A 22,117-nucleotide genomic window follows, 5' to 3' on the forward strand; every position below is an offset into this window, starting at 1 on the left:
TGAAAGTTACAGGACCCCAGTGATGGATTGGTATGGGCCTGAAGAGAGGTGGATACCTAAAGCATCCAAGAGATATATAGCATGTTGCTATTTAAATGAGATACTGCAATATTACAAGATTTTGTAAATGTTCCTGAAATGACTGTTTTGGTGAAAAGCCAAAGGCAGATTCTATAAAAATTAATTATTTTAATTCTTTTCTCACAGAGAGCATTCGACTACTTCAATTTAGCAGCTAATGCTGGCAATTCACATGCTATGGCCTTCTTGGGAAAGGTACTGTACATCCTGTGAATGTATTATGCAATAGCAAGAGGTGTTTGCATAATAAGCACGTGTTGTAGTTAGGATCTACAGTTTACTAAAAATAAACTGGAAGTAAAACTTCCAATACAAGGATAATTGTCTCTTGTGGTAAGATAAGTGTTATTTTGAGGTATTTTCTCAGGTAACATGAGAAAAACAGCATTTCCTCATCAGTATGGTTGAAATTAGCTTTCACTGAGCTCCTACTTTGTGTGTATTTTATGCAGTAATGAGGAATTTATTCTTCATGCTGTACAGGTTTTTTGCTAAGTCAATCATAATTGCTTGTTTTCTTCCATGCTGAATAGAGGCAACTAGAGTTTATTGGCGTTTGTCTGCAGACTTTAATTATCTTAGTGTAATGGCTGTCACCTACTTGTCAATGCAGTTCTTTTCTAAGCCGGGAAACGCTGAAGTCTGGAGACCTAGCAAATAGATTCCATATGACATGGTACAGTCTCAGAGCTTCCTTTTTCATTATTTTGAAGACAAATACAGTATAAATCAGTGGATATTTTCATCCATAACCAAATCCTAAGGTTAGGATGCTCAGATAGAATAAATCTGTCACAAAGATTCTTGGAAATAGAAAAATCTCATTAGTATTTGCCACATAATCACAACCAGTTATTTCGGGCCTGAGAACTGTATATGTAGACAGCTGAACGATTATAGCATTGAAATTGGTATATTCCCCATTTATTTTTGTTAATCCTTTAAGAACTTTCCATTCTAGCCCTTCTGGTTCTTTCTCTGAATTCCTAATTAACCCTATCTCAAAAAAAGATGTCCATTGTTGTTTTCTTAATGTAGATTTGGATGAAAGCAGTCTTGGTCATTCTGTTCTTCTTTCTCTTGGCCCTTTTATCATGTTCCGTACCTGGTACTCTGATCATCAGTGCTTGAAACCTTTTAAAATAACCTTTTAGTTATTTTCCTGAACTTAAGATCTACCCTGTATCTTACCCTGAGGGAAATAGTGATAGAAGAGAAAGGGACATGGGCATTGCCAAAAGCACTCCTTTTTCTTGTATAATCAGTGACCCCAGGCAGATCATCAACCATTTGACTACCCTGGCATAGAGAGAAAAGATTCACCTTGAGTTAAAGGTTTCCTCCTCCTGAGATTGATCTGTGACATGATTTTACGATATTCATGTTTATAGAGAAGTCCTAAATTTGTTATGACAAAGAGAATATAATAATGTTACTTTTAAGGTTTTGCTTTTAAATCAAAAATATCCTACAGGGAATTTTAAATTTTGTTGAAAAATTTCATGATACCTAACAAAAACCAGAATGAGATGAGCTAGAAATACATTATAGGCAAAAGGAGTATAGTTCTTAATAAAATTAGGCTCTGTTTTCCAGATGTATTCAGAGGGAAGTGATATTGTACCGCAGAGCAATGAGACAGCTCTTCACTACTTTAAGAAAGCTGCTGACATGGTAAGACCTCATGACTCAGTGTATTGAAATGTGTGCCATGTTATTATTATTTTAATAAATAGGTTTATTATACAGAAGGATTAGTCATAACCAACTCATGGCCTCAGATTATTTAAAGCACTTATGTAAATGTGATTTTTGTGGGAATGGAGTGGTTAGGAATAAAACCTTCCTGATAAAAAGCAATTTATTTGGCACGGGGGAACCACATTATTGAATATTAAGCCTCTGTTTCAATTTCATTGAGAAGTTTCTTCATTGGGGAAATACTGATTTTAGCAATGCAATTAAGATTTACATAATTTGCCCCATTTGTATTGCAACTTGAGGTTTAAAACTTATGTAACTGGGTACTTTCAGTAATCATAAATATAAAATTCAGGCTTTCTTTGGCCCAGAGAAGACTATGTATGAATATTTAAGACCTGTATGCCTCCAATGTGTATGCTTATCTCCTTGCCAACTACTTTAGTTCCAAATGTCAGTTGAGTATTTCCCAAAGGAGTGCTGTGAGACTTGAAAAAACGTCCCCTCTGAGTTTAGGTTGAATTTTAGATTTTTCTCTTTCAGGTCTCAAAACAATGATTGTCTTTGTTCTGTGCCACTCCAGTAATCTTAAGTGTATCTTTTCCACCTGATTCCAATATTGCTGTCTTACATGGTTGTTGACTTTACACCATGGCATCTTCCATCTTTATCAGGGAGGGAGGTTACCAATGAAAAACTACCCCAGGAGTGACCTACTTTTAATTTTAAGAAGAAGAAATACATTAGTCATGTTTTCTATCATAAGCTCATGGAACAGATGGTCATAATGTAAAGTCACTAAAATTTAATTCTAGGTAAATTTTATTTTTCAGCAAATTATTGAAGACCTCCAAAGCTCTGAAAGTCAGTATTACATTTAGCCTGATGGGAAAGAAAAGTTTGAATTGAAAACTACAAAGACATTTTTTGAATATGCTTGTAAATTATTTCTTTGGTAGTCAGTCTTTCCTTTTATTTTTATTATTATTATTATTTTTTAATGAATCCTTTCACTCTTTTGTCTCTGGTTGCAGGGCAACCCAGTCGGACAGAGTGGACTTGGAATGGCTTACCTGTACGGGAGAGGAGTTCAAGTTGTAAGTTTTGAGGCTAGCCTTCTGACTTAAACAAGCAATCAGCTAGTGAGGTAGGAAAGTGTAACTTGCTTCCAGCCTGGATGAAATCCTTCCTTTATAACTAGAGCTAAACCTTTTCCTGTTCTCTGGGCTTGACTCCCTACTACCCTTCACCTGGAACCCACCATAGTAACTGCTTTCTTTGAATGGCTCTGTCTCTGGCACTTTCTCTAAAGAGATGAAGCTGTTTCTCATTCTTCTATGTTCTCTACCCTACCTATGCTTCCACTTCTCCAGGACTTATCCCTCCCTACTTCTCTTTTTTTTTTTTTTTTAAAAAAAAAAAAAGATTTTTTATTTATTCATTTGAGAGAAAGCAAGTGAGAGCCCGAGTAGTGGGGAGGGGCAGAGGGAGAGGAGAAGCAGACTGCCTGCTGAGCAGACTCAGGATCCTGGGATCATGACCTGAGCTGAAGGCAGATGCTTGACCTACTGAGCCACCCAGACACCCCTCTCCCTACTTCTTCACTCAAGCCTAAGAAAGTGCATTTAGGAGAAGAAAAGCTTTCTGTTCTATTCTTTGCCCTTCTAGCTATTACCTCTCTTCTCTCCAGTCCTCTACAAAGCCAGATTTCTCCAAAGAATGAACCATATGAGTGGCTACTACGCATTCTTTATCTCTCAACAGTCAGGCTTTTGCCTTGTATAACTGCTCTATGCTGGTCGCCAGTAACCTTCTAAAGGTCAACTCCTGTTGACATTTTTGGTTCTACATCACTTGAACTTTTTCTTTCCTGGAATTCTACAAGTTCTCTTGGCTTTCCTAAGCCATTGCTTCTCATTCTGTACTACTTCCTCATGTTGGATGCTCCTAGATTCTCATTGCTGCCCTCTTCTCTTCTCTGTATGATCTCTCCAGGTAAAATGTTTTTGATTCAGGCTTGAAACAAAGAGTTAGGTTTAGGTTGCTAATCTGTAGTTGTTCACCAGCTCAGAAGAAAGTAGTATGTTCTTATTTTGATTCCTTCTAGTCATTTCAAGACACTAAAATTCAGTAGTGATCTTTGTTTTAATTTTTTTCTATGGATACATATGATATTTGAAGTCTAATAATCATATAGTGCTTGATAAGCTACATAGGGAAAGAATGAATAAGAAGAGAATAATTTTCCTTATTTAATGTTAGAAAAATTGAGGTTCAAAAAAGATTTGTTGATTATAGGAAAGATACAACTTTCTTAAGTCCTGGTCTTGTGTTCCACTAGTGTGGTGTAGCCTTTCTGACAGTGAACATATTATTTCCCAAAAACTCTGTTTGCTTTTCTTCACAGTTAAGACCATATAACTATATAGTTAACTATATAAATAACTACTTAACTATAGTTATAGTCTTAACTATATTAATTCCTCTGTGACTTAGACTACCATCTATATATTATTAAAAAATTATGATCGTCTTTTTAGTGATTGAGAATGCCTTCTATGTGTTTTGTTAACTCTTTTAAATGAATGACTCTCCTGAGTATATCAACCTTTTGAGCTCTCTCATCATGTGATCATGTAACCTCTTTTCCTGCAGAATTATGATCTGGCACTAAAGTATTTCCAGAAAGCTGCTGAACAAGGCTGGGTGGATGGGCAACTGCAGCTTGGCTCTATGTACTATAGTAAGTAATGTTGGAATTAAACACTGTATATACCAAGATCTAAATTATTTATTTTCAACTAGATGCCACTATGACATGAAATGAGAACTATTACATTCTGGCTGATTAATATTCTTCTAATTCTATGCTTTGTGCATCTTGTTTTTCATTATAAATTATGTTAATCTGTATTAATATGCTAATCTATATTAGTAAGATTCACATCTTTCCTGATTAAGAATTCTCAATTTCATTTCATTTTACTCATTATGTAAGGCTTCTCTGATGCTTCAAGTAAATCTTATTTAAGGCTATTTCTGACCTTTCGTGTGATTTTCCTTACAGATGGCATTGGAGTCAAGAGGGATTATAAACAAGCCTTGAAGTATTTTAATCTAGCTTCTCAGGGAGGCCATATCTTGGCTTTCTATAACCTAGCACAGATGCATGCCAGCGGCACAGGTGTGATGCGATCATGTCACACTGCAGTGGAGGTAAGGGCTTTCCTACCAGCTTGTACACAGGAAATTAATTTTCCCAGATTAATTTTAATTCTGGTTTTCTTTGCATGATATCTTCTTGAGTAGAAACACACTCAACCTATTAGTTTTGATACACTGAGGGAAGACTCTGAAGGCCTGTATGTCATATGTCACTATCATGCTTATTCATTTCATTTGTCTCTTCCCACTAGAATCTGCATTTATAAGGACAGGTGGTGTTGTTTGCTGTCTCTTTAGCACCTAGACAGTATCTGAAACAGCACCAAAAAATCTGTGTTGAATGAATGTTACAAAGGGGAATGCTGATGTCTCCCAAAGGGAACTTTTCCTCTTTAGCTCTCTCATAAATGGCACTTCAGAGTGGCATTTGATGAATGCCTGGCACAGTTTCTAAACCTCTCTGTGCTTCATTTTCTTTGGTTGTAAAATGGGGCAGTTAATAGAACTTACCTCATAGAGTGTCCTCCATGACCTCATGGGAGCCTTAAGAGAAGCTCTGTACATACTGAACATAAAGCACTAGAACAGTGCCTGGCAAGGGTAATGGTATGTAACTGTTCACGATTATTTTTATAAAGCTCTTCTAAAGACTAACTGAAAGCTTCAAATAAATATCGCAGACTTCGTATATGTTTAATAAAGCTGCCAGAGATTCAGAAAGGTAGCTTAATAGTCACTTGTAGCCAAAGTGCAGAACTTATTTTCTGGCAGATGTTCCTTATTTTCTTACCGGGTTCTTTTTTTTTTTCTTTCCTATTCTCGCAGTTGTTTAAGAATGTGTGTGAACGAGGCCGTTGGTCCGAGAGGCTTATGACGGCCTATAATAGCTATAAAGATGGCGACTACAACGCCGCAGTGATCCAGTACCTCCTGCTGGCCGAACAAGGCTATGAAGTGGCACAGAGCAACGCAGCCTTCATTCTCGATCAGAGTAAGGTTCAGTGTGGGCCTTCCTTGGCTGTAGAATATCTCGGGTAACCTGTTTGTGCTTAAAGAGAAAAGCCACAAAGAAACTTCTTTATTGTTGTAAATAGACCATAACAACACAGGTGCTCAAGTAATTTCCCTCAGTTCCCTAAGCCAACCAAACTAACATAACTAAACATATTAGTTTAATATGTTAGAGTTGACAGTAGAAATGGATTTGCCATTTGTCACAAAATTAACTGCTTTCAGTAAGTCCATTTTTCAAAATACAGTAGGTAGAAGAACATTGTTTCTCCAGTGGTACGTAGATCCCTAGAAGTGGCTCAGTAGTTAGTCTCCTAATTAGTTCTGTGGATACAGCATTTTGCAGCAAGTAGTGTTGTCCTGGATGGAGGCAGTGATTCCTTTAAACTCAGTATTTTATTCTCATACTAGTTTAACGTCAATACAATGCTTTTTTCATTTAACTTTTATCATATCACAATTCTTGTTTAAATTATGTTCTGCATAGCCACCCTGACTAATAAATGAAGCCTAAAAGTCTAGTGCCTGTCCTTAATTGCCTGATACGTATTTACTTCATCTCCCTCATAGGGGAAGCAACCATCGTGGGGGAGAACGAGACTTACCCTAGAGCTTTGCTGCATTGGAACAGGGCTGCCTCGCAGGGTGAGTGGCCACTGCATTGTAGAGAAGAGTTCCACTCATGGACCTTTCTTTATTGTTTCCATTTTGTTTTCTTATCTCCAAAAAATTTAAATAATGTCATTCATCAACTTAAAATTAAGCAGACAGACCAACTGTTGCTTAACTTGTTTGCATCAGGACTGATTTATTCTTTTTTATTCAGAGGCAGAGAGAGAGAGAGAGGCAGGCAGAGAGGCAGAGACACAGGCAGAGGGAGAAGCAGGCTCCATGCAGGGAGCCCGATGTGGGACTTGATCCCGGGTCTCCAGGATCACATCCCAGGCTGCAGGCGGCGCTAAACCACTGCGCCACCAGGGCTGCCCGGGACTGATTTATTCTTAAAACAGAAGTTCCAGTCCCTGGGTTTCTGAATTGAATTGCCAGGTCTTTGTACTGGACATTGATACCATGTTATGGCTTATTCTTTGGTTTTTAGCTTGAGACCAGTATTCTGTATAAAATTAGAATTGAATAGAACGTATAACAAAATACTAGCCTAAAACCCCAAAAGATTTTAACCTTTCTCACATACTCCTTTCAACATTGCTTGGCTGTCCCTTCTTCAAACCCAAACAGTGGTCCAGTTGAACCACTTCACAATGTAAATGGCATGACAGACTAGAATATGTTCACTTGAAGAGTATTATCATGAAATAGGGATTACCACCTACTTTGTTTTACCCTTCCCTATTACAAAGCCTTCTTCAGAAGAGCAACACCTCTAGTTTAAACCTTTATTGAATTTATAGCTTGGCTGAAGGATTTGTTGTAAAGTTTATGTACTACAAATTAGAATTCTGTTTTATGTATGCATGTTAACAGGAGGAGAAATAATAGTAGTTTGGTCTGTTTTAAACACCCTTCATTTATTGGCAGTTTTGCATTTAATTTTTGTTTAAGGCTATACCGTGGCTAGAATTAAGCTTGGAGACTACCATTTCTATGGCTTTGGCACTGACGTAGACTACGAGACTGCATTTATTCATTATCGCCTAGCATCTGAGCAGCAACACAGTGCACAAGCTATGTTTAATCTGGGATATATGCATGAGAAAGGACTAGGCATTAAACAGGTGAGCGGGGCTTCAAAATAAATGTCTGAATGATATAATTGTGATTTGGGGGAATCATCTACATTTTTATTAGAATATAGGCTTTCTTTGGAATGTGCTCAGATGTTAAGTACTAAGTAATGAGACAGTTTTGTAATTTTTCAGAAGCTGATCCTTACTTACATCTCTCTTGTCATTGGACACATGCCTGTTGCTGTCAAAAGCACACAGCTAGCTATATTTAGGATAGTAAGCCAAAACCAGATTCATTTAAATGGAACTCCTTGTTTGAAAAACTGTCCATCTCCAGCCAAATTCTGTTGTTTCTAAATTATTGAGAAATAAATTAAGATGTTTGCATTGATAAACGTATTTCTAAGTCTACACCTTCTTAAGGAATTCTAACTTTCTTTAGACCCCATGGCCTTAAGTTTTTGCCTGTATACCCTTAAGGGAATTTTGAAAAACTGTGTTTAAAAGCTGCGCTTTTTAATTTGACATTAAAAACTTTTCATTGTAAGCGCCACAGGATATAAATTCTAGCTATTCTAAGCACCAGTAGTTTTGTTTTGTTTTTTTTTAAGAATTTATTTATTTATTCATGAGAAACACAAAAGGAGAGAGAGAGAGGCAGAGACACAGGCAGACACAGGCTCCATGCAGGGAGCCCGACGTGGGATTCAATCCTGGGTCTCAAGGATCACACCCTGGGCTGAAGGCGACGCTAAACCACTGAGCCACCCGGGCTGCCCACACCAGTATTTTTTAAAATAAAATGACTAAATTACTCTAAATAACAAAATTTTGATACCTTCATTTTTTTAAATACTCAGCAAGCTCATTAAAATGGTCTATTTTTTTCTTCCTGAGTTTATATTTTCAGTCCATTATTCCCCTAGCATTGCATACTACTAATGCAATGTTTTTAATGCTGAGCTCCTTTACTGATCACTGGATCATACTTATGTGAAACAAAGTATGTTAAAAAAAAAAAAAAGTATGTTAAACTTTAAATTTTATTTCCTATATGCTCTAAGTGGTAAGAAAAATTCATGAGATATTATTAGTCATAAGTTGGTTAATTATCAATACAGTATTGAATGAATCAACAGAATACTATAAATTTCACTAAAATTTTACTTTCTGTGGTAGTTATTGAAAACAAATCTTTTAATGAGATGAATGGAGCATCTTCTAAAAATCAGTTTAAGAATCACTGAGTAGATTAGGCATTAATTTCATGTATCATTTTTATAAATGTATGACTGGAATCTTGTTCACATAAACAAATTTATGGAATGGGAGGAATCTTCCTATAGCAAGTTCGCTTAATTCCTTAAACTGCTTTACGATTATGTGCTGTCTTCTTTTGGGCTGCAATAACAGAATACCGTAGATTAGGTGGCTTAAACAACACAATTTCTCAGAGTCCTAGAGGCTGAGAAGTTGAAGTGCAGGGTGGCTGTGGATTTGGTGTCTGGTGAGACCCTGCTTCCTGGGCCAGAGACAGCTCTCTTCTAGCTTTTGTCCTTACCTAAGGAAAGAGCAAGAAGGAAGCAGCAAGCACTTAAAGACTCTTAAGGATGCTGATTCCATTCATGAGAGCTCTGCCCTAATAACCTCATCTAATGGTGGTAACTCTCAGAGACCTCACCTTCTAATCCCAGCCATCACCTGAGGGAGTAGAATTTCCACCTAAAAATTTAGGGAGACACAAACATTTATTCTATAACATATGCCCCAAATCAGAGTGATTCACATTATTTTCAATGATCTATCATTGACAGTTTGTTAAGTCCCCCTTCAATCTTATTGAAAGTAAAGAATTTGAAACTAGAGGGTTGCAAAAGGTGTATTCATCCCCTAGTTACTGGAGTCGTTCACTTTCTCAGTTTCTGGGTGGAGTGCCGAAGACTTGACCAAGGTTGATCAAATAACTGATTCTGTTATAACTCTGTCACTTAGAGACACTCTATTGACCTAATGTACTTAAGGGCAAGTTGTTCATTTTCATTTTGCTAATGCACTAGTGCTAGTGTCCAAGTGCCTTTTGTTTCACCACATTTGCATATTAATGTTTTTAATTCCAGTATGTATAGTTTTATATTTTACACTTATATTAATATTAGATACTTGAATGTAGTTTTATCAGGACTCTGGAACTGCAGGCAAAGTGCATTCAGCTTGTAGGTGATCTCTACCATATTATTGAGTTACTGAACAAAGCCCCTCTTAATTGTCAGACCAGTCAGTCAGATCAGATTTCGCTTCTGTCAGCAAGTCTGACTTCGTTTTTTTTAATTCCAATAAAATTAATGTGTTTGATGACTAATATAAAGATTGCACATATGTATGGTTTTTATGGAATACACTTCATAATAATTTACGGAAAGCAATCAAAATTAAAGTAATAGAACTCTTAACAGTGTGTTTTTATAATAGATCAGAAGCCAAAAAATTAGTGTGCATTCTCATAATTTAATTTGTAATATGTATAGCTTATATAAATTCTTGACTAGATGACAATGATAAAAAGCACAGTATTTCTTTTATAAGAATGCGAGTAGGGAACTCTGGAATGCAACTTTAAAGAATAATTAATCATGTATAAAAATCAGAATGATTCCATTAGTTTTTACAACATTATGATCTCCTTTTCCTATTTTTTCCCATTTTTTCAATAAGCATTCATACTACTGAAAACTACTCAGTCTAGCATCTAGTACAGCTAAAAGAATATTAAGGATTAAATGATTATTGTTTATATAGAATAAATAATTTGGGATGTAATTGATAAGATTTAGTTACCCTGTTAAATCACTTACACAAAAGTTGATGTTATCACATAAAGTTTGATCCATGATCTTAAAAAATGTGATAGTCCAAAAAAAGAAAAGCTTGTTACATTTTTTGAAAAACCAGACTATACTGTTATTGTTAGTAACAGAAGAAATCCTTCTTTTTAAGTAATGACACACTCTAGTGACAGTTTAGGGAATCGTTGGAAGTAACTGCTTATATTGAACTATGTTGGGAAAGTTCTTAATGTTTACTTTCTTTCCCATGTTTCTTGGAATTCTTTCCTTGGAGTTTGGTCTTCTTTGACAATAGTCAGGGCATGGAAAAAGTGAGGTTGTAAAATGAAAATTTCACAATGTCCTGTGCCATTCTGCATTGATGTGTATGCAGAACACTCTAGTCTAAGCCAGAATCCATATGACTTGTTTCACCTTTTACAGAAATATGTCTAAGGCAGGGAAATGCAGAATGCAAGTTCCTTAACACTCTCCATGCAAGTACCCTTTGAAAAATTGTGAGCATGTTACCAAGTTTGAAAGATCACTGCTCCAAACTGAAACCAGAAATCACTTATAGTGACTGAAATTTTAAGTAGGAAAAATTAACTTGAGACTTATAGGTCACCCCGGGAATCTTCAGATAAACCTGTTATACATAAGGTAGGTAGCTGTATGCAGCAAAGAGGGTGTCAGACAGGAGGAACATGAGTTAAACTTTAATACTTTTCAGCTAAATTTTTCAAAATTAAGCAGTTAGATAATTAAAGAAATATTACCCAATTATAGGTTGAGTTTTTCCATTAGGTAAAATGAAAACTTGAAAGGTGAAATAAATGTTCTAAATACATAAATTGATAACTGAATATATAAACTAAATTAATATTATTTTTACTTTAACAAAAGATGAATTTTGGTTTATTACCTATATTATAGGATATTCACCTTGCAAAACGTTTTTATGACATGGCAGCTGAAGCCAGCCCAGACGCCCAAGTACCAGTCTTCCTAGCACTATGCAAACTGGGTGTGGTATATTTCTTGCAGTACATACGGGAAACAAACGTAAGTGTTCCATGCCCTTTTTTTTTTTTTTTTAAAGATTTATCTTTTTATTTTAGAGGGCCATAGAGCATACATGAATGGCATGAGGGGGAGAGGGAGAGGGAGAGATAATCCTCAAGCAGAGCTCCCACTGAGTGAGGAGCCTGATGTGGGGCTCAATCCCAGGACCCTGAGATCATGACCTGAGCTGAAACTGAGTTGGCTACTTAACTGACTGAGCCATCTAGGCACTCCTCCATGCCTCTTAATTAAAATATAAATGATATAAGCTGCTCAGTCTAGACGTTTGTATTTTAAAAGTTCAGGGAGAGGGGAGGAATGTCCTGCAAGTGTCTGGTCCTTTTCCTTCTTCCCCCAAGTGAATTACCAGGGGACTGCATCAAGTGTGGGGTGAATGTAGCCATAGAGCAGTATGTTTTGAGGTAGGTTCCAGGTGCTAAAGCAGTTTTCATTGACGCATGTGTCTTCTGGACTAGAGAAAATGGGACTAACCCTTGGCAATTGAAACAGTAGCTAACTAAATTCAGTAAACAATAAATCAGATGACTGCCTCCAGTGACTGAGACCAGTCCCTTAAAAAGAGAATTTTTAAAAAGGGAAAGAAGTAGAACCTGAAAACCTGCCCAGGCTGTTGGACTTCAAATTCTTCTGATAGTGTGAAACTTGTTTAAAACAGCACCAGAATTTTCTTCTGTACAAATACCTTGAACTACTTAAATAGCTAATGTTAGAACCCGGATAAGAGGTGGGTTCCCCATCCCTTTCAAAACTACTGAGCTTAGTTATCCGTATTTACAGGTAAGTGCCCGTGGGGTCTCCAGTTTTACATTTGGTTTACCTATACTGCCTTATAATGGATTGACCGGTATGGGATTTAACTCTGAAAGTCCTAAAATGTCTGCAGAAACAAGGGCTATTTAACTTTAATTCACTCCAGACCAGAACAAGATGATATTTCAACTACTTGTTATCATTGTTCAGGATAGGTTGATACACCATTTCAGCATTAGGTTCCAGAACAGGCTTTTCATCCTGTGCGATAGAGATATAATTGGGATCCATAGTGCTCCTTTTTGCAACTCTGTCCTGCACTACCTGAGGTCCTCCATGCATGGCACCCCAGAGGACTGGAGGTGTGGGGCTCCACCCTCCCAAGTGCTTATACATTTGTAATGGTAAATTTAAATTTGTAATCACTTGATAGCATGAGCCGAGTGCTGTACCCTCCACTAATGGAAACAATCATTGTTCCTTTAACTGAAAAGCTAACAACAGTGTGGCAGCCTGTGCTCGCCCTCTCTCTCTCTCTCTCTCCCCCTCTCGCTCACTTTCTCTCATGGTTGTTTCAGTCCCTTGTCTCTCACAGTTTGTAGGACTAAGAAACTGCTAATGATCTAGGATTGGGTCATGCGATATGCCATACTAAGTGCATTGTCTTGTTTTTTTTTTTTTTAATACAGAAGTATAAAAAAGAGAATAATAAATAAGTATTGATGGTGAGAAAGTCAGACGGTACAGAAAACACCGAATCTCCTATCACAGGTCCCACCCCAGGAAACACAGTTAATAATTTCTTATAATCTTTTCCCCAAAAAATTTAGCACCTGCACCTGCAAATATATATTATGGGGACCTTTTATTTTTTTTTTTAAGTTGTTTTTTTTTTTTTTTTTTTTTTTTTTTTTTGAGAGAGAGAGAGAGCATGAGCAGGGGAAGGGCAAAGGAAGAAACACACTCCCCACTTAGCAGGAAGCCAGACATGGGACTTGATCCCAGGACTCCAGGATCATGACCTGAGCCGAAAGCAGATGTTTTACCGCCTGAGCCATCCAGGTGCCCTTATGGGGACCTTTTAAATATAACTTTACTTAAATATAAAGGATTATATCCTATGTTTATTTCCTTTGGAGGTAGGTAGCAGTCCACAGATACCAGAAATGGCTTAAGTGACACTAAAATGAAGTCTCCTAGACTAAGAACATAACTATCTTTTGAGTTTAAATTCAGACGTTAAATATTTAGTGAAATCCTATTTAAAAAGCATTAGTCATGCAGCTCTTAAACGTTGGAATTCCTGCCATCTCCAGTTACATGAGAGAAGTGAAGTGCTTTGCTGTCATCAGAACAGGACTCTTCAGCTGGTGTGCTGTCAGAGCAGACAGGTAACAGGCGGCCAAGGTACTGATTGTTGTCCCCCCTCGGCTCTCCACTGTCTAGTATCCCGTGCAAGTATTTTCTGTGAGAAATGGTAGAAAATGAGTAGATTGGACTACTGATGGAAAGGAACCCTGTCAGACACTTTGTAGCACCTACTATGACAATAACTCAGTTCCTGAAGCATATTATTATAAAAGTTCCTGAAGGCTTTTTAAAGCTTTTTTGTTTAATCACATTGCAAAATGTTCCTAAAACCAATTACTTTAATAAGTTCTGTATTCATGTATAATTTGTGATGTTACTTTTTTCCTAGTTCCTTCCCTGACATTTTAGTGATCACAGTGTTTTTTATTCTTATTCTCATTAAGATTCGAGATCTGTTCACCCAGCTTGACATGGACCAGCTTTTGGGACCTGAGTGGGACCTTTACCTCATGACCATCATCGCGTTGCTCTTGGGAACAGTTATAGCTTACAGGCAGAGGCAGCACCAGGACATCCCTCTCCCCAGGCCTCCAGGACCACGGCCAGGGCCGCCACAGCAGGAGGGGCCACCGGAGCAGCAGCCACCCCAGTAACAGCCACCATGTCCAGCCTTGATCAGTGACAACCAAGGATATTGTCTGCTGAGAACACTTGCATTTGATTTAGAACTTCGGATCAGCGGTCACCTCCTGGAAGAGGCACAAGAAGCATTGAATTCCTAAAGCTGCTTAGAATCTGATGCCTTTATTTTCAGGGATAAGTAACTCTTACCTACACTGAGTTGAATGTTTGTTTCAGTGCCGTGTGGAATAACAACTCTCAATGGCTTCCTCTCCCGTCCCCTTTTTTTTTTCTGGAAACATGTGAGACACTCAAAAGTCTGCTGCACCCAGCTGTCTCTCTCGGGTCCTTTTCAGTCATTCTCTCAATGTGCATAAGTTCTTCTATCAACCACCTCTAAGGTCTTGTGCATCAACACTAAAAACTCATCACTGTAAAAAGGAAAAACCAGTTAGTTGCAAGTTTAACCTTAACATGTTTGAAAGTCTGAAAATAGAACTTGCCTTTTAAGTAAAAAAAAAAAAGCAAAGTGTTTCAGAACTGCAATAACTGAGAAACTTTTACCAATCCACATGCAAGTATACATATTGAACATATTTGTTATTTTAAAAGGGAAGGCGGGGAGGTTTCTTCTTATTGGTGATTGTCACACTTTATCCCATACTTCTCTCCTTCACAGACTGAAAGGCGTGTTAAAGAGTTTTATATGAACCTCACTTCTCTGGAATGGAATATATAAAACATTGTGAACTGACTCCTTGAGCTAACATGTGACATTGCCCCCACTTACTCAATGTAATTTGCTTGTTTGTTTTGAGTATACAGAGCCTTGATCCAGAAGCCAGAGGATGGACTAAGTGGGAGAAACTAGAAAACAGTGGTAAAGAAGTCTAGGTAGGGTACCAAGATGACAGACACTTTTCCCCCAAAGATGAAGCATTTGTTCCCAGGATCTCACTTCACTTTGTATTTCTACCACAAAAGAACAGATCTCACCCCCCTGAATTCTTTAGATCTGAAATGATATTGCCAGGATGTGTCATCGAGTGACTCCCAGTATAAAACAAGCTCAGAGACTCTAAGATGCATTAAACTCAGTGGTTGAGGAAAGCCAAAGCCTGTTCATACTGTTCAGGGCGATTTTTACTTCAGCAGTTTTCTATTCCGGTAGAAAGTCAGCCACGTCCTTAGCTGTCATATTCACCAGCTTCCAACTGGTAACTTGAGGAAGATCAAGGCTGTGCCCCTTGAGAATTGCCTGGTTAAATAGTGTGGAGCACAGCAACAACAAAGAAAAGCGAGGACATCACACATCATACAAAGGAAGAAATTTAAACTTAAGCCGAATTTGTATTTCTTTTTATTGTCAGATGGTGGCATTCACCAGCCTACATCTAGTCTGAGACTACGTCCGTATCTGAGCAGGCTTTCTATGCCTCCTGACCTCAACCTGTTTATAACAACCTTTCTACTCTTGCTCCATAATCCTTCACCTGCCAGAAAACTTGAAGAGTGTATTACCTGTAGAGTCGCAAGACTTTGGTTTTTGAAGTCGGCATTGTATTTAGAACTAGAGTTAATTAGTCTGTGATGAACATGAAGGCTTTGAATGTGAAGTCATAGGCTTTCTGTGTGTGTTTTGGAGGATTACGAGAAACCTGGTACTCAAACTTGACTCCCGCATAATTGCTTCCAAATTTGAAAAGGTGGCCACAGAACCATGTGTGTAAAAGCCTATCTGAGAGGTAGCAAGTCTGAGCCTTGAGAGCATCATGTTGTTTTGGACAGCTCTTAATTAGACAGCTTTGACCTCTTACCCTGAGATTCGAGTGCAGTTGACCTTTCCCCACCACCCCTCACAGATGAGGATAGTTCACAGGAGCGCCAACATTTCATTTCCAAGGAACCGTTTTAATGTATTTAAATGTGTTAAGACCCTCCAAGATGACTGAACTTCCCTTTCTCCCCCTCTAGCCATCCACCTGATTTTTTTTAATCTCTAGCTTTACTTCCCTCCACTCGTGCTTTGAAAAGACATTTCCTAAAGCAGTGTGCACTACCTGAAGCCAGATGGGAAAGCGCCATCGTGCTCTTCATGCAATAACAAACTCCCTGTTCGTTTACCACTACTTGCCGTGTCCTTTTTATTACTGATATTCCAAGTAGCCTCTTTGTGGCTTGTTTCCACTTCCTGCTTGACCCCCCCCAACCCCGGGTCACTTGCTCCTGGAAATTTGAACAGTATATTTACAAATACCTTGCTTCCTCCTCGTTTTCTGTTCATGGGACATAATACCTAGGCAAGTAGGAACTGGGTTTGGTGTTTCTCCTAAAATAATGCTCAATACTTACCTAATCAAATGGCATCCATTTGAATCAAATGACAGTAACTAAAGCTAGTTAATGTCAATGACATTAAATTAACTCCGGGATTCAGGAGTTTTAATGTTAGAATTTAGAGTTAGCAGATTGAGTGCAGTTTCTCTTTCTCCGTGGTAGCCTGTCTCCTGACCCCTCTAGCCTGTCTTCCTGCCTTCGAAGGTGAGGACAGTAGTACTTAGCTTATATTCTCCTCTGCGTTCGGTTTGTGGTTAGTCAACTATTTCAGTCTTGAGACCATCCCTTTGCTTCTGTTTTATGTTATAAAGGTAGCATTGGTGTTTGGGATTTTGTTTTGTTTTGTTTTCTTTCTGTGTTTGAAGTTTTTGTTTTCTTAATAAGGCTTATCTTATTTTTGGTTAATATTCAATGGCACAGAAAAAGGAAAAGCCTTTTTTCCGAACTTCCTTATTTTAACACTTAAATGAGATTTACTTTGAATCATTTACTGTAGTACGCTTGAGGATTTACCTTGTGCATATAAGGTTAATTAATTTGTGGAAGTTTTACTGCTAAGCTGAGCTAGCTCTGTACCATTGAGAAGTTTTCGAAACTTCTGTGGTGATCTGGCCACGATCTGATGCTTTATTTAATTAAGGAGCTGCTGTTGCCTCCAGGAAACTTAAGTATTTTGTATAGGATTTTTTTTTTCTTTTGCTTCGTTTTTCCCTCCTTTCTTTGGTTCTCATATTTGTTCTTCAAACCAGTGTTTTGGAAGTATGCATGCAAGCCTGTGAGTGGAGACCACAACTCTTCATGTGTGTAGTATATGTATTACTGACTAGTTCCATCTGCAAAAAAACTTCCTTTACAGAGGTTTGGACTAACGTTTCACATGCACATTTCAGAACAGTGTCAGATAAACAGCCCCTATACCTGCCAAGAAGAGCAGTGTGGGCTTCTTTTGCCCTGACGACAGCTAGTATTTGTTCTGGAAGTGAATATAATATGCGTTGCACAATATTGTGACCAGAAGAATGCAAGCAATAAGGCAAAAGAAACTTCTGTTTTCATGAAAAAATCATCCTCAGTCATTGCTCTCCAACATAAGTGAAAATACAAAATTTTTTAACACCACATTATCTAAGACACTACCTGATTTTTCAGGTATAGTAGTTCTTGATGCTAAATTTCTCCTTTCACTTGGTATTTCAAGAAAGTCTAAAATATCCTGAGTAAAAATGATTTGTATTTTAAAGTGACTATTTGCAGAAGCAAAACTCTGATTTTGTGTGCATGAGGATGTCCTGATTATGTGCAGGAAGTCATCTCGCATGCACTGTTTTTCCTGTCTGGAATGACAGACAAGCTGACACTAGTCTCTTTGATTTAAGAAAAGAAATCATAATGTCAAATATGATCGAGGTATAACCACTATCAATATTTAGGAGAAGTTTAAAAGACTATAAGCTGGCATTGGAAGGAACACCATGGTAGACTTTTTTGTAAATTTATTTTGTATTTAATTAAATACGGTATAAAGGCTGGTGAAGTGTAATATAATTGTGTAAACAAGTCCTGTTAATAGAGAGATGTACAGATTCGTTTTGTACTGTATCTTGAAACTTGTGAAATAAAGAATCCACCTCTGGTTATCCTGTATGCCATAATGTGCCATGACCAAGCATCTTTCCAGTCAGATTCTTTTTTTAAATCTGAATGACTCAGTTTTTGATGGACCTTTCTGAAATTTTAGAAGCTTCTGGGGACATTCATTTGGGGCAGCTTGAATCGATCTTTCATTTACTTTTAACTCTCCAAATTCAGATTTTTATAAGTTGAATTTTGCCCTAGGGACAAATGGATTTGATAAGAAATGTTACCTTTTTTTTAACCTTATAAAATCCCCACAGTAAGTCTAGTTGTCATCTATCATTATACAAAGTTATTACAATATTATTGGCTATATTTCCCACGCTGTACATTATATCCTCGTGACTTTTTTATAAGTGGAAGTTTGTACCTCTTAATCCCCTTAACCTATTTCACCCTGTTACCACGTTTTAAGTAATCTCTGTACCCATCATGGGGCTCAGATTCATTAGACCTAGAGTCATACGTGCTCTACCAGCTAAGCTAACCAGGTATCTATCCCTCATACAACTTTTAAAATCTCAGGTCTTTGACCTGAATCAACCTGTGATATATGAAACGTATCTAAAGTTGGTTTTATTCTCTGCCTTCTCAAAAAGTTTTGAAGAGAGGGCTTACAGAGCCACACACAATAAAATTTACATGGATTAAGTAAGCCAATCAAGGTAAGGTGTAAGTGAAAAACATCAAACCAGGAGTGAATTTAGCACACAAAGTGAATGTTAGAAATAGGCTACAAATCTGGCCCTAACTTCCTAGCAGCCAACTCAAAGTATATGAGCTAAAATGTTCCAGCTTAGAAGCATCAGATTCTTGGATAAAATGTCTGGATGATGCAGATTGTGGCAAATGAGAAATTGGATCTCAAATTTTGCTTCTGGGAGCACAGCCACCCTACATGACCTTGACTGACCTTGAATATTAATGTTGTGGGGAAATTGGACATCAGAACTGTAAGATCAGCAGTATTACCACTTTGGTTGGTTAGATGAGCCTTGACATTTACTAATACTATGTAACAGCATATACGTGAATATATGCAAGGAAATAATTAGAAGCGATTTCTGTAGTAGAAACCATAAAAAAAACTTTTTAGGCAAGGAAAATGAGCTTTAGACTCTACCAGTTCAAAAGGAGGTACTGTTGTGTTATGGGTCCTGTATATTTCTCTCCATGCCATTTTTCTCACCACTTAGAACGTCATCAGTTTTAACCTTATGATTGGATCCTGAAAAATCTACCAACCTTGTAATTTATTGTTAGTATTACATTTATTGTTACTATTACATCAAATCTTGATTTTCATAGTGGCCAAGTGTTTTTGGTCTGGATTAATTTCTCTTATGCATTACCTAGTAATGCTGGATTATTCATTAAACTATTAAAACCCCACATTTTTTCTCATAGAAAAAAAATTTTCTTCGTATAGAATATGGTCAGTTGGCTTCAGAACATTCATATAAATATCTTCTGTTGTTGCTCAATGAAGTTTCCCTTTGCCTTCTCCCTACCTCTCAATAGATCTCTGTTAACCTGTCAGGATCGAAAAGAATGTCTCAGGAGTCTTGTGAGTGCTGGATATGAGGTTCAACTATCCTAAATAAGGATTTGAACTTGGAACATAAAAACGTCATTGACGTTTTAGTGTGATTCAAGATTTAAATGTGAACAACAGAAACCTCCATTCTTGGAAACAGATTTATTTCAAGATCCGAAGCACAGCTGTGAGTTTCAGAGGTGGCACATCTGGGTTTCCCCGCTCATCCCCCAAGCCCTTGTCTGTAGTTTTTTTACTTAGAAAAATGTCATTAATTGAATCTTGTTTGTTCTAAATGAAATCTTAAAACAAATAGAAACCAATCCTGATTGGGAAGAGGGACAAGAGGTAGGGGAATCATTCAGCTGGTCTTACCAGCTGTCTTAGTCCTTACCCTTATATCCTAGTAAAGAATTGACTTGAATTTTTCCAACCTACACAAGTATGTTATTTTCTTTTCCATACCATGTGGACAATGCTCTTTGGCTGGCAACATCTTACATGATGCACAGAAACTGCCAGAAAGAGGTGAAAACAGTGCACGATTTTCCTTTAGTCTCTATTTTTGACTAAATTTAAAAAGTGCCACACTGGATCTGCGAACAGCAGCTCTGAATTCAAAGGCAAGAAAAAAAAGGAACTGAAGAAGGCTTCAGTTTGCTTACTTGTTATCTATAGAAATTTAAACCAATTAAAACTACATAACAGACTTGACTGCTACTTTGTGTCGTCAGGTTTGGTAAACCAAAGAAGGTCCTACCAGCTCTCACCAGACACAGTAAATTAAGCTGGGAAAAGACATTGATGCCTTAAAGCAGGGAAATCGAAGAAAGGCCTAAGAACTAGGATGAAACCCCAACATTAATTACAGAAAACTTAAACTGCATCCCAGCAATGCAAAAAAGGGGCTTTTTCATGATGAGTCACTGTTCCAGTGCAAGAGTTATGATGACAGGTGGGACAGATGCGTAAAGGAAGGGTCCCCGCATACAGCCTGCGTGGCCTACAGGTGCTTCCTGCCTCCCCGGCGGGTTCTCCCATTGCCTCTCCAAGAGGTGCGCGATCCCTTCGTAGAAGAGATTAGTGATCAGTCCTGACCACACCGAATGGCCCTGGGGTGTGCAAGAAGAGGGTAAGGACGCCATCACCTTCATAAGGGAAGAGTTCTGCTCTTGTCCCCACAGCAGGTGGGTGGCCTGGAGCAAGCCACTCGCTTTACACATGCACCATGAGACAGGTTGCAAGGGATGCTCGTGACGGTGCCGTCCAGCCCTTTGGAGGCCTTAAGATGCCAAAAGCAATTGAACTGGCTTATTTTCCCACTGACATCCGATTCTTACAGGACTTCATGGTAGAAATGACATACTCCATTGACCTAAAGTGCTTAGCTCCAAATAATGTACAGGCAAAGTCATCCTTCGTGTTAAAATGTCGATCTTAAAGTTTATAACGTAGGGTTTCATTCTGTCATTCATGTAACAGCCTTTATTAATCACTATGGCCCAGGCACTGAAATGTACACTGAATTTAAAGATAAGATCAGGCCCTTGGGACATGGGTGGCTCAGTGGTTGAGCACCTGCCCCGGGCTCAGAACGTGATCCACAGTCTCAGGATCAAGTCCCACATCGTGCTCCCTGCCTGGAGCCTGCTTCTCTCCCTTTCTCTCTGTGTCTTTAATGAATAAATGAATAAAATCTTTAAAAAAAAAAAAGGCTCTTGTGCTCTGGGGATCACCACCAACCACCATTCTGACCGCAAAATGTGAATATATGACAGGCACTGAATACTTCACATGCATTAATGAACTTAATCTGTATTATTCATGTCATTCCCTTTTAACAGATGAGGAAACTGAGGTCTACGCTAAGCCATTCGCTTGAGGCCACTGGAACTCAAATAAGAGACTTTCTTAACTCTAAAACCCAAGTTCTTAAGTAGAGTGCTACACTGTCTCCTAAGCGCAGCTAGGGAGGTGTACAGTGGAGGTATGAATCATAGCACTATAGGCAACAGGAAAAAGAAACCACCAAATTTTGCAATGTTCTCCAGTTCACGTGTCAGCCTAGTTCTGGTCCCTGTTAACAAGCTGCTCTATTTTCAGCACGTGTTGTTTAAAGCAGTGTTTGCAGGCATCTACTGCTGCTTACAAATGTAAAGGCATGAAGAAACATCTAGAGCACATTGAGGTTGGCTCAACTCTGTTCCTCTGTGTCTGGGACTTCTGCTGGTGTGGCTTGAATAGCTTGTTTGACATCTTCCAGGCCCAGAATATCTAAGACCTTCACACCTTGTGCCTGGGCTGGGCTGGCCAGAACAGCTGGGCACTGGCTAGTGTCACCCTCTCCAGGCACAGGGGTCTCAGGGCCCAGA

At 38.1% G+C, this 22,117-nt stretch overlaps 1 protein-coding gene across 2 annotated transcripts in view; it reads left to right on the top strand.

The window, feature by feature from the left end:
- The window catches only part of SEL1L (SEL1L adaptor subunit of ERAD E3 ubiquitin ligase), a 57,195-nt gene extending 38,985 nt beyond the window's left edge, over positions 1-18,210 (top strand). For both annotated transcript variants that reach the window (XM_055304026.1, XM_055304027.1), the window contains 10 exons: positions 208-276; positions 1,678-1,755; positions 2,817-2,879; positions 4,438-4,525; positions 4,850-4,998; positions 5,773-5,938; positions 6,529-6,603; positions 7,522-7,694; positions 11,405-11,533; positions 14,059-18,210. In XM_055304026.1, coding sequence (XP_055160001.1) covers positions 208-276; positions 1,678-1,755; positions 2,817-2,879; positions 4,438-4,525; positions 4,850-4,998; positions 5,773-5,938; positions 6,529-6,603; positions 7,522-7,694; positions 11,405-11,533; positions 14,059-14,268 — 1,200 coding nt within the window. In that variant the 3' untranslated portion in view covers positions 14,269-18,210. The remainder of the gene's footprint in view (positions 1-207; positions 277-1,677; positions 1,756-2,816; positions 2,880-4,437; positions 4,526-4,849; positions 4,999-5,772; positions 5,939-6,528; positions 6,604-7,521; positions 7,695-11,404; positions 11,534-14,058) is intronic.
- Positions 18,211-22,117: the final 3,907 nt, after the last annotated feature.

This window comes from Nyctereutes procyonoides, unplaced genomic scaffold (assembly GCF_905146905.1).
Source record: "Nyctereutes procyonoides isolate TBG_1078 unplaced genomic scaffold, NYPRO_anot_genome, whole genome shotgun sequence".
Taxonomy (NCBI): Eukaryota; Metazoa; Chordata; class Mammalia; order Carnivora; family Canidae; genus Nyctereutes; species Nyctereutes procyonoides.